General features: G+C 38.3%; 1 protein-coding gene across 1 annotated transcript in view; it reads right to left on the reverse strand.

Moving 5' to 3' along the window:
• The window catches only part of MTHFD1L (methylenetetrahydrofolate dehydrogenase (NADP+ dependent) 1 like), a 214,189-nt gene that overhangs the window by 39,999 nt on the left and 160,614 nt on the right, over positions 1–13,576 (reverse strand). The window contains exon 26 of the mRNA XM_027857977.1: positions 13,388–13,540. Coding sequence (XP_027713778.1) covers positions 13,388–13,540 — 153 coding nt within the window. The remainder of the gene's footprint in view (positions 1–13,387; positions 13,541–13,576) is intronic.

The raw sequence follows: 13,576 nt of genomic DNA on the forward strand, positions 1-13,576 counted from the left end.
TCCGACTACTCCCTCCCCGAATCTGTCCATTAAGTCTAAAACCAGCATGGTAAGTCGCAGGAAACAGAGGGACACCAGGCTGCCAAAAGAAGGGCAAACTGGTCCAGGATGAAAATGGAGCAGATCAAAGCTTCCATGGTAATCGGTAATGGTGTTGGGCCCATTGCTACTTCAGGCTTGGGCAAGTTAAGGAGACCCACTGTTTAAAAAAAAAGTTTCCTATGGAAAAGATAAAAAGGGCCCAATTTTGCTATTTCTCAAATGAAAACTGGGGTAAAGGTGTTTCAAGGGAGATGAATAGATTTCTTTTAGCACTTTAAAATTCTATTACCATAGTATGTGGTGGTCTTTTTTCTCTCTCTCCAAACACCTTTTTCGATTTTCAAGAAAGAGTGAGCACATTCTATTCTGTCAAACTTAGCAAAATTAAAATAATGACTACCAGCTGTCAAAATAACTGGGGGGAGGGGTTAAAGTCATTGTTATGGGTGTTCTTATAAATTGAAGAACTTTTGGCTGCCCATGCCGTGATTTTTCACCCATGTGAAAATCATATTTAATTAAATTAAGTGTTTCTGAAATGGCACAACAGCCACCAAATGAGTAATAAAGATCCACATACTCAAAATTCATTACATATTAACTTGGGAGAAGAATGCCAATAACAACAGGGATCTGGAAGCACTACTGACGTGACCTGTCTCAACCTGGAGAAGTGACCCATTACAGACAAACCCTGTTGAGATGTAACATAAATATGAATGTATTCAATCCAAACTAAAAGCTGACTTTCAGCAGTAGGGTCAGAGTCAAGATTTACATTCTCTTATACTTCAGGTTACAAAAGAAAACTTTTCATCTATCACACTACATTATGGTTTTGCAGCTGAGCCAACAAATTAACCATTTGTCTCTGGTAGTAGTGACTCTAAGGATCAGTCTGTTGGTTTCAAAAAGGTAAAGAGTAACTGATTATTACCAAAGGTAAAAAGAAAAGTGCATTCTCTTGATCTAATTTTTTTATTACAGAATAACAGCTAACATTTATATAGTGCTTTAAAGTTTACAAATTCCTTTACATAGATTATTGCACGATTTTCTCAAAATTGTAGATGAGTTTGTTAAGACCAAAAGTCAAAGTCATATGTTACTTCAACAATCACTAACTCATTTATATTATGTCTTATGGTTTACAAAGAGATTTTTTAATGTAAAATATTGTATTAGGGAGATTTGGCCATTACTTCCCCTTTCAAAATAAAACTCCATATACACTAACTCAATGATTGCTAAGAGTTGCTATGGGAATTCACTATGAGAAAAAGAGAGGGTAACTACACATACTAGCTGTACTACTTTGGGTGAGTCACTAAATTTTTGTTAGCCTTAATTCCCTCATCTATAAAACAGCACCTACCTCACAGTGTTGTTGGGAGGATCAAATAAGATAATACAAGTAAAATACTTGGAAAAGCTTAAAGCATAATATTCATTACTAGCCATTTTTTCCCCTTACAGAAGCCTATCATTCACAGCTAGTTAAACCATTTATCTAGTTAATTGTTGCAGTTTAATGATGTAGAAACATGCTTTAATTCAAGTATTCTTAATCTGGAATCTATGAACTTGTTTTTAAAAATATTTTGGTCACTGTATTTCAATATAATTAATTTTCAATATTTTCAATATAATTATTTTCCTTTTTATTCCTATGAATTTTGTTTATGCATTCAAAAATGTTATTCTGAGAAGAGGTCCACTGGTTTCACCAGACCACCAAAGGAGTCTAGCACACAAAAAAATTAAGAACCCCTACTCTAGTGGAAGTAAATAGAAAGTTCAATTAAAAGATGCTCTAAAAATACATTGATTTTACCTCTTCAAAGATCTTTCTCTCCTTTGCATTCTCCTAACACTCGTGTGCCACTTTTTTGTCTCTCATGTACATTGTGAGATTTCTAGTGTTGTTGTTTAATTTGTGACTCTACAGTTCAACTAAATACTCCAGAATTCTGCAACCCCTCTGTCCTGTTGCCATCCATGGCTTCTAAAACCCCAACCTTGGATTATCCCCCACCATCCACCTCTTTTTCCTACTAATGTGCTGTTAACAGCACAGGAAGAAGAAGGTCCCAGACCTGTACAGACTGGGTCCATTACAGTTCTGCTAATGAATCTGAACTGGCCCTTCACTACAGCAAGGCGATCCTTTGTATCTTTCCTAATTGACCATTTATACCTAGCCATTTACACACTGGCTGTTCCAAACCTTTCCTTAAAGTCTTTCACACAATATCACTCCCTTCCTTAATTTCCCTTGGGTCTATGAGAATCAAATGAAATAATATTTATAAAACTGTACATTTATAAACTATATAATATTTATAAAAGTATTATCTATAAAAAGTACAGTGCCTGACACACAGTAGGGGCTTGATAAAAAGGCTTATTTCTTCCTTTTTCCTTTCCTTTCCTCAGCAGAGGAACTTCATGCTTTACTGAGAAAAGAGAGGCCATCAGTCTTGAGCTCACTCTTCTTACCTAACTCCACATATTAAACCACCTTGATACCCTAATACGTTGTTTTCCTTTGCTCTAGCTTCTGACCAGAGATGGCTCGGTGGAACAGTGGATAGAGTGCTATGCCTGGAGTCAGGAAAATTCATCCTCCTGAATTCAAATCTGGCATCAGACACTTACTAGCTATGTGTAAGTCACTTAACCCTCTTTGCCTCATTTTCCTTATCAGTAAAATGAGCTAGAAAAAGTAATGACAAACTACTTCACTATCTGTGCCAAGAAAACTCCAAATGGGGACACAAACAATCGTATGTGACTGAAATGAATGAACAACAACAAAGTCTCTGATTAAGAGGTGGCCCTTCTCCATGTCAAGGTGAATACCTTGATTCTATCTCTTCCCATCTGCTCCAACAGACTGTCCCCCCAATTCCTCACCCCTGCCCCAATATTTAATTTTCCTTCCTTGCTGCTTACAAACAAGTCTATGTCACATTTAAAACATAACAACTGTCACCTGACCCAATCACATCTTTGAGTTCCACTTCTACACTGACTGCCTAACCCACTTTCTCCCCCACCACTCACGACACCATCCAGAGATGGACTTGATGACTGGTGAGTCCTGGCTTATAACTGTCTTATACAGAAGTTCCTGTATGCTGTTCATTTCCTTTCTGGCTTATTTTCTGATCTGCTCCATCTCCAAGTGGGCTGCTGCCACCCCACTTTCCACCTCCCCTTTAACTGTTGTCTTCCCCAATCAGAATATAAGCTCCATGTTAGTAGAGTCTATCCTTGTTTTCCAATTTTTGTATACACAGTATCTGGCACACAGTAAATATTCTGTCTATCTGTCCATCCATCCATCCATCTATTTATCTTTTTATTTTTATCTGTCTGTTTTCTCCCTTGCAAAGTCAAATGCCTAGAATCTGGAATCTGGTTTCTGGCTTCAGAACACAAAATTCAGAAATTGCTTTCCAAAGTCACTAGTGTTTTCTTAATGACCATATCTGATATAATTCTGCCTCAGTCTTCCTCTTTCTTGACCTCTCTGTAGCATCTAATCCTGTCACTTGTCCTGACTATTTGCCTCTGGGGTTTTTTGGTACTGCTTTTTCTTGGTTTCCTCTTTCCCTTCTGGTCACTCCACAATCTCCTTTGCTGGCTCATCATCCAATGAAGTTCCCTAACTGTGGGTACAACCCAAAGCTTGGTCCTGGGTTGTCTTCACTCTCAGGCAACAACTTCTATGGTCACAATGATCATCTATACAGAGAGAGCCCATAGATCTTCCTGATCTATGATTTTACAGATTAGGGAGAAAAAGGGACAGATGCCCAAGACAGATTCAATTCCATACCTCTCTAGATCTTGGCTTTTCCCCTAACAATTTTCAAGTACTCGTTTAATACAGAGATTGCAGAAATATTCTCTATGCCAATTTATGTAGGAACAGGAAATCAGAAAAGGAATTATGCATAGCTTTTCAAGGGTTCAAGGATATGGTGAATGCCTCCAAATTAGTCAATTAGCATAATGTGCAATATTCTTGGGCAATATTTCCAGGTACATTAACACTGTGCTTTAATTTAATGAGGAGATTTGGCTGGAATCACTGAAATAAAGCCGCTCGTTTAAAGAATCACTGGTTTTGAAATAACCAGAAAATAAATGCTATTTCCTAGAGAATTTTTATAACCTATATCTAATAGACAAAAAGGTTTTGTAAATGTTTAACCATGTTACTCTCTCAGAGGAACAGATAGAAAAATAAATGAATAACTGGAGATATACTTTGGGCTGCAAAGTACTGTGAGTTCCAAGTATTATTAGTTATGATTAAGGCCAAAGCTAAATTAACTTAAAAAATTTACTGACATTTTCTGTATTAATCTGTTTTCCTCTTTTCTCCATCTATGACTGAACATACAAGCTCTATCTGCAAGGGTGGTCCAGCTATTCAATGTCCTAAAACTGCTAATTTTTTCTATGCAAATTATATTTCCCTGCCATAAATTCCTTAGTATGTTCCAATTATACGCTTCTAATTAAAGTTAGAGATGCTAGAGTAAAATAAATCTAAGGAAGAGGCGTGCTGATAGAAATTTAATGAGCAACAATTTTAAGAGTGTCTTGTGGTGGGTTTTAAATTTGGAAGATCTGACTGCATAAAGGGTTTTGACTCTCATTCATTTCACCTTACTGACCTAAAGAAAGCAAACATGAAGAATTAGAATTGAGGAACAGGAAGTAGGCTATGATAACAGGACAGCAATCCTTAGTGAAGGAAATGCGACAGTACCCAAAAGAAGGATTCACAGGGCCAGACAACAAAAGGAGTTTGAGACACCTGTCCCTCTGTAGGTTAGAAGTCCTAAAACTGAGTGACAAGAAATGGGTGAGGCAGTACCGGTACAATGAGAAATTAGCAGGAGAAGGTGTAAGCATCCATCCGTTCTATCACCCAGAATATACCCTTGATTTAGAATGATACATTTGGCAGGCTTAACCAATGTGATATTGATATTCACCAACACATTTATAGTACAAACCTTGAGGCGACTTATAAATGTGAGTTATTATTTCTATTACTGTAATTATTATCCAGTGTTATAGCCCTAATCAGATGCCTCACTGTGTTATGTAGGTGACCTTGGATTGTTGAAAGCTATGCTTGAGAAGCAACATGGCTTACATTGATAGAATGCTGGACTTTGGAGTCAGGAAGATCTAGGTAATGACCTCAGAGGATTCTGGTGAGGCTCAAATGAGACATTATAGGCAAAAGCTTTTGCAAACCTTGAAGGGCTAAATCAGGGGTGGGGAACCTGAGGCTTTGAGGCCACACATGGCCTTCTAGGTCCTTGGGTGCAGTCTTTGGACTGAGTCCAAGCTTTACAGAACAAATCCTTTTACTGTGAAGTTTGGATTTGGTCAAAGGGCCTCACCTGAGGACCTAGAGGGCCACAGTTTCCCCACCCCTGGGCTAAATACTTGTCAGTTATCATTATGCAAATAGAGTACATTATCATTACATAAATAGAACACAAGTGCTGGCAGGTTCTACCAAGCAGGAAAAGTTTCAATAACTGGTCTGGCCACAGACTGTGAGTCTGTCATCCAAGAATTAGCACAGTGCATGGCACATTGTAGGTGATTAATAAATGTTTATTAATTGGCTAGTGTACCCAGATTGGAAGAGGCTCAATTCTGGAAGGTTAACCACTCAGTGGCAGGTATTTTTAATCACTGAAATTGACATGCAGTTGAGTGTAAGCTATACTGAAAGGAAAGAACACAGAGAAATTACTGATCCTTTGAAGTATCAAAGAATATATTTACATTTATATTAATACAGGACCTAGTATCAAACTTAAGGTCTAGTCCAACCATAAAAAAACTCATCAACTTTGAATAGGAAGGAACCAAGATAAACTTGTAAAGACAGGCGAAAAAAAGTACCTGATGAAAAAAATTACATGAACTTCCTCTTATGAATTATATAAATATATACATATATATGCATCTGTATATAAACACACACATATACATACATACAAATATGTATATACATATATACCTACGTATATAGATATACATCTCTCTATATCTCTATGTGTATGTGTGTGCGTGTGTATATACAGATACACACACACAGACACACACACACGGAGACAGAGAGACACAGAGAACCCCAGATTGTGATGAATATAGGGAACTCCAGTAAACTTCCACTAATGCAAATTAACACCTGCTCAGCAATATCAAAGTCTTAATAGAACTGCCTGGGGCTCAGATATTAAGCAACTTGCCTAAGGTCACAGCCAGCATTTTTCAGAGCCAGGACTCAAACCCATTTCTTCCTGACTGAGGCCAGCTCTCCATCTACCAAACCATACTTTTCTCTACTGTGTGTGTCCTTTGGAAATATATTCACGAGAACCATCTTCCTTTTCCAGAAAAACACATGGTTAATGTCCTGAAGAGATGACACCTATATAATCTATTCTTGGTATGAAAATTTCTTGTCTATTCCAGGGATATGTGCAGCCAACTTTGAAATAAGATTTCTAAATAACACCCTTAGTTTGGACATCCTGGGAGAAGAGCTCGATGACAAGAGAATGTGGAAAGGAATTAGGCAGCTGAATTCAAGAAAGGTTCTAACAGGAGTAAAAATAAGATAAAGAATCTGACCTATAGCAAGGCAAGAGAAATAGAGCCATTTAGGTGGGAACAGGAAGTGTGCCTCTGGTGTGGACATAAGGATAGCCAGAGGAAGAGCACAAGAAGCTGAATGATATGTGCAAAAAGATGAAAGCAAGAGGAAACTTGGCAGGAGCCCTCTGAATAGAGAACAGAGAGGTGAGAAACAAAATGACACCCGACCAGGAGGTCCTCCTCACAGATTATAGGTCAAGTCTAGTCTGTTTCCTGACCCAGGGCAGAATTCGCTACTCCAATTCCAAGAGTGTTGCAATCTCAACCAATTGGCCAGCTTTCAGTGAAGCCATGTCCAAGACCAATGCATTGTAGGAAGAAAACGGAATGGGAAAAGTGTAGGGCCTTTTTGTAACTTTCCACCAATGGACTGAAGATTTAACCCATGAATACGGAATGGGGGATTCAAGGGAAGCAGTAACTTTCTCTGGATCACAATGACTTCTGCAGAACTTTTAAAACACATTCTAAGGCGAAAGTGGTTGTGGATGCTCTTTTTGACTTGTGGTGGGTGCTAACATGTTAATAGGTATAGTGTTAACATCTCATTTACAGTGTGGTTTGGGGTGTGAATGTTAAAATTCCTCACTGATCTAACTGGGCATAAATCACTTAACAGGATGAGTGGAAATGGTTTTGACTTAAACCCACATGGTTTGGATTAATGCACCTCAGTGAAGGTCCATAAGAAACAAGTTTGCAGCTCTGAATCCCTAAGTAAGGGTGGAGGCTTAGACAAAAAAATATCACCACTCAGTCTGGAAATAGCATCTCTGGCTTGAACCTGATTCAACAGGAAACTAAACATTCAGCACATACTTTTACAGAAGAGGGAGGGGAACAGAAAACAAAATGAGCTGAACTGAAACGTGAGAAAGTACAACATAGCAATTACTTTCCTGGGTGGGTCAGCATCTCTCTTTTTACATCCCCCCAATCCAATAACTCTCCACCCAAGCACTAGCCATGAATGACCTCATTGGTTTCCTAAACACACTCCAGCAGCCTTCCTGCTCTCCCAGCATCAAGCCAAGCAATGATGTCAACAGTGCACCTGTGTGAGTGATGTGGTCCAGGGTCAGGGTCACAGGGCTCAGAGATAAAAGCCTCCCCCTGTCAGTGTTAATTAAATGAAGCTTTTGTTTTACTGCTCATCTTTTCAGTTTAATTTTCCTGGAAAGACTTACTCATTTCAAGGGGATCAGAGTGAAGTACAACAGAAGGTTACCTCCATATCTACAAGTAGCATTTCCACAGAGCCCTTTCAAATACTTCACCATTAAGATTTCAGGGAGGGGGTGGGAGAAGGAGAGACCATAGTGGGATATTGAAGAGAAGGCAGGTATATGGAATCCTGTTCTGGACGGGCTTATGGAAGATGAGTTGCAATTCACTGGCTACTCAGCCTTGTTAGTGTAAAGGGATTACTCCTAAAAGTTCTTGTAGTGAGTGGAGAGGTTATTCAGCCCCCAACTTGCTGCCCTGGATTAGCTAGGCTCTATACACTGGATAAAGGAAAAAGACAAGTTACTTACACTTCAAAGCCCTGTTAGTTCCTTTAACATTACAGATATTTAATACATGTTGAATCTTCAATATTATTATTCTATTTCCTTCTCTTCTACATCATGAAAGTACAAATAAACTAATTTTAAATTAAAAAGAACCTTAAAAGTTATATCAAAACATGATAAGCTCTAATGGCTTAAAATTGAACTAAGACTTTCATATCATCAATATATAAAAACTGACACAAAAGAAAGATGTACTAAAACCCACATTCCTTGACCTCCTCGCCCATGCCCCAGGCAGGGATACTAGTTTTGAGTGTCATATGTTTAATATGTAATAATTGTAAATGTAGTAATTTAGTATGCTTTTTGAGTACCATAAAGCTTTAAAAGTATTTTGAAAGGGGGCAGCTAGGTGGCACAACAGATAGAGTACCAGCCCTGAAATCAGGAGGACCTGAGTTCAAATACGGCCTCAGACACATAACACTCACTAGCTGTGTGACTCTGAGCAACTCACTTAATCCCAACTGCCTCACAAAAAAAAAAGTATTTTGAAAATATAATACAGTAATTCGTAGAATGATGGGACTAGAAGAAATCTTCAAGGTCATTTATTCCTTTCTACCACAACAGTGCCTGTTTGCCTATTTCTCTACAATGTTTAAAAAGACATACTGAATGGTGTTCTATGGGCATTAGTCAGGATGCAGTATTGTTCAAAATCACTGGATGGATGGACTGGATATTTTACACAAATTTTACTAACATCACAAAAGTTGTTGCCAACTACTGGGTGACATTTCCTAGGAGCAAGCTAAAAATGGTTTTTCAGGAGGAAAACTTAACTAATTAGTACAAGACAGAGAAGGACTAGCTATGTATTATTAGCACAGTAGAATGAGGTTTATAAGTCATAACTGTCTGCAGGCTGAATCCCAATCAATTATGAGGAACTGCTGTAATGCACTATAATTTGTTACATAGATGTGAGAATCACCACATTCATCATTACTTTAGGTCTCTATCATTAACAGTGAAGTGATTTGGACTCTACCAATTAAGAAGAGAGCTCAACAGGGACACAACTCAAATGATGAAGTAGTTAGAAAGGAGACTGTGAAGGAAAGAAAGCTTGTAGAACATGGAGGAGGAGGAGAAAGGGTTAACTTCCTCTTTTTTCTCCCCATAATGTCCAAAAGTACTCACTGGATTCCCAGTTACATATATAGCCTCTCTACCCAAAACAAAGTAAAACTGTATGAATGACACATTGCTGAGATGATGTGCAGAACTTTTCACTACTGATCAGAAAGGCTAACAGGAGAAACGGAAGGTGGGGAGGAAATGATCACAAGAATGATGCAACTGAGAATGACAGAGAAGATGCTCAGCAATTACCTTATGAATAGTTTTACTTATTTGAGAACCTCTTTGCAATGATATAGATACTGGTATTTAGCTGGTCTCCGTCCACTTTAAGGACACAAGGAGATATGGCTTATGTGTAAAGAGAAAAAAAAAACTATAGAAGAGCAGAATCATCCCTCCTTTCTTGCAATTTAGTATTTTTTAAGTGTGTATTATGAGTGTAGGTACTCAAAAATGGATTATGATGACTAACTGCTAATGACTTACATTTTCTTGACATTGCTAGAGAGGAATAGCATTGTTTACTGGAAAGATCGCTGGATCTGGAATCCAATGACCTGGGTTCAGATCCCAGCTCTGTCACTAAGTGACTTTGTGACCCTGGATAGGTTGTTTTTTCCTCTCTGACAGTCAGTTTCCTCCTCAATGAAATGAGTGGGTGAAACCAGATGACCTCGAAGAGCTCTTCCAACTCTATACTAAGATCCTTCCTTCCATCCTTTCAAACATCACCTCTATTTTCCTGTCTACATTACCACCCAAGATGTAGTAGTTACAATCACTATCACAGTTGTTCAAATGGGATCAAAAGACAATCAATGCTCTTCCCGTATTAGGAAATTCTGGTGGCAAGTGAAGAAAAATTCACTCAGTGCACACTCACTGCTTCCTGATCGCGTCCTTAGAAAGCATTCCTCTCTAAGGCCACAATGTCCCAGTGACACAGCTTCCTCAAGTCCAGAAACTCTTTTTCGTCAGGAACTACTTCCTTCCTTGCTCCTCACATTCCATTGCCTCAGAGGAATTCTACAACAATACACCCGACTCTCATCGCCATTCCCCAACTGTGTTGCTACGGGAGGAAATCAGGCTGTGTTCTGGGAAGAGGAGATAACTGACAGAACTCTCTCTTCCGGAAATTCAGTGAGTCTCTTAGTCCCTATTCTTGGGCCATTCCACACATTCACACTGTAGCTAGTCATAACTCACAGTGACGTCAGAAGCAATTTGGCCATTGTTCAAAAGTAAGATGGAGCTGGAGATCAAAGGCTAACTCTAGAAGCTTCTAATTTCTCCGTATCTGTTTTGGTTTTCTCATAGAGGGCAAAAAGGACAGACCGTATATTTATTTTATGCCTTTTGTATTTAAAAATAAAGGAAGAAAATTGGCATGTTCTGCAAATAACTGCTGTAGGATTCATATGTTTTCCATTCACTAAAACTTGTTTTACCACTGTTAAACTCATTTCTGACTGCTTATATCTAGACTGAGAGCTTGTTGACAGAAGGGACTGTGTTTTGTACAACTCTGTATCCCCTCCATACCAAGCACCTACGTAACCCCAAATATAGGCCTAGCCCCTAAGCAAGATGATTAATCTTTGTTGTCCTCACTCCCCCCTTTGGATACCCTCTTTTGTCCTTCCTTCTAAATTTACCCAGGTATGTAGTACTCTCAGGACTGAGTGGCTCTGCAAGGGACCATCCCATGTTGACCTGCTCATCCTACTTTGGAATATGGACTTAGCCCTCCTTCCAGTCTACCTTAGATCCTCTCATCCTATGCCTCTTCCTTAGTTAAGACTGGTAAATCAATTAGGGCTTATATGACAAGATGCTTATAAGTTAATGTGTCACTCCTGACATGTAACACATGTGCATTGACTAAGGAGACTTCTGGAGAGAATGTTTAACTCAAAGAAGTGATTTCAGGTGGTGTGGGAGGCCGGGGGACATATTAATGGTAGGCAGTCCTTTTCCTACCCTTCAGATGAAATAGGTAGTCTCTCATTTCATACATGCATATAGGACTGGCTTTTTCCACATAGCATTGAGTTGGGTCTCCTACTTAATACCTATGTTGACTTGAGCAAAATATTTTTACCTCACGAGGCCTCAGTTTTATTGTCTAAAAAATGAGGGGGGGTTGGAGTAGATGCCTTCCAAAGCCCCTTGTAGCTCCAAATTTATATTTCTACAATTTAATGAGAACAGAACACTATCTTCTCCTTGGCATTTCATCTTCATTTTCACTGAATATTTAATTTCTTTTTCAAAATACCTGCAAGCTGTAAAACATCCCTTGTATAGATTGTTTCTTCCCATGCCTAGTTTTTTTTTTTCTTCAGTATTTCCAACTATTTAAACATGAGGAATGAATATAAAATAATATTATCTCCATTTTGTGGGGCAGCTAGGTGGTGCAGTAGAAAGAACACTGGACATGAAATCAGGAACTTATCTTCATGAGTTCAAATCAGCCTTACTACTTACTACCTGTGTGACCCTGTCACTTAACCTTGTTTGCCTCAGTTTCTACACCTGTAAAATGAGCTGGAGAAGGAAATGTCAAACCACTCCACCGTCTTTGCCAAGAAAATCCCAAATGGGGTCACATAGAGTCAGACATGACTGAAAAATGACTGAACACCATTTTGAAACTGAAGGAATGAATATAAATATGGTAAAGTAACTTGCCTAAGACTTCATGACTATCCAGTGGCAGGGCTAGAGAGTGTGAAATCAACCTCAGATTTTGAGCCATAGTACACTGTATCTATGTTCATATATTGGCTCTGTTATCGGCTACCCATGAGAACTTGGACAAGTAACTTCATCTCTCTGGGGCACTTTCCTCATCTACAAAATGAAGAGAATGAACAGGATGTCCCTTTCATGTCCCTTCCTGATCAGACCCGGTGATTCTGCATTTAACCCAAAAATTCTCACTATACGGCTGGTGCTCATTCCAATATCCCAGGCTAATTTCCAATACAGGATCATTCCTACGGATTGATTTCTTTTTCCTCATAGGGTTAAGAGCTCTATTTCTTGTTTTATCAATCACACAATAACTAATAAAGTTCTAAGTTTAAGACAAAATAGAAAGTCTAGATGCTCATCAACTTCCTTTGAATTTGGTTCAATTTTCTAAATAATTCTACCACTTTAAAGTATGGAACTACTTTTAGCATGAATAATACCGCACTTTTTAGTAAAACTCATATGGATCAGCACCCAGTAGATATTTATAAATGGATGCTGAATTGACTAAGTTTGGCTATCAAAAACATGTGGCTTATTTTAAGAAGTCAGATCTACTATCAAAACACAAAGATTTGCTAGCACTAGAATTATAATGTGCCACAGGTTCTGACAGAGTGATCTGAGTGATGGTGGCACAGTTGGCGAAGTATGCCTATTTGATGGGGGGACTGTTTTGAAGGACAACAGTCATTTGCATATCTAAGCATTGGTATGTTTATTACAAAATTAGGTATATAACTTTATTCAATCCAACAGATACTTATGAAGCATCTATCATGTGCATGTCATCTCATCAGATACCAGGACTACAAAGATGAAAAATGACTTAGTCCCTGTCCTCAAGGATCTTAATGCTCTTAGTCATAAAGTCCAATAATAATAACACATGAAAGCAACCCTGCTCTGGATAGTTTATGCACTATTCTTAAAGGGTAAACTTAATTTTCCCAAGCTATTTTATCTCAGTAAATAATTAGTCAGCATAAATTACATTATAAGTATTAAATATCAGATATAGCAATTTTTTCTCTAACTTGATAACAGAAATTAAAATTATTTTTGATGTAGAAAGTTAAAAAAAAGCCCTCAAGGCAATATAAACCTCAGTTCCCCCTGGGCCTGTATGGTTTCCAAAGAAGATGGTCAATTGGAGGAATTCAGTTTTAATAAAAAACAAGGGATGGAAAAGATTTGTGGTACATATCACTCACCGTTCCAACCAATGGGTAAATGAATCCAGCACCAATGCTAGCCCGGACATCACTAATTGGTAAAATGAAACCAGTTGGGACCCCTTTCTTCTCAGGCTCATGAGAAAGAGAGAGGTGGGTTTTTGCCATGCAAATGGGCAAATTTCCAAAACCCTGAAAGAAAAAAAAGGAAATCTGTGAGTGTGTATA

Source organism: Vombatus ursinus, unplaced genomic scaffold (assembly GCF_900497805.2).
Source record: "Vombatus ursinus unplaced genomic scaffold, bare-nosed wombat genome assembly UNPS02012602.1, whole genome shotgun sequence".
Lineage (NCBI taxonomy): Eukaryota > Metazoa > Chordata > Mammalia > Diprotodontia > Vombatidae > Vombatus > Vombatus ursinus.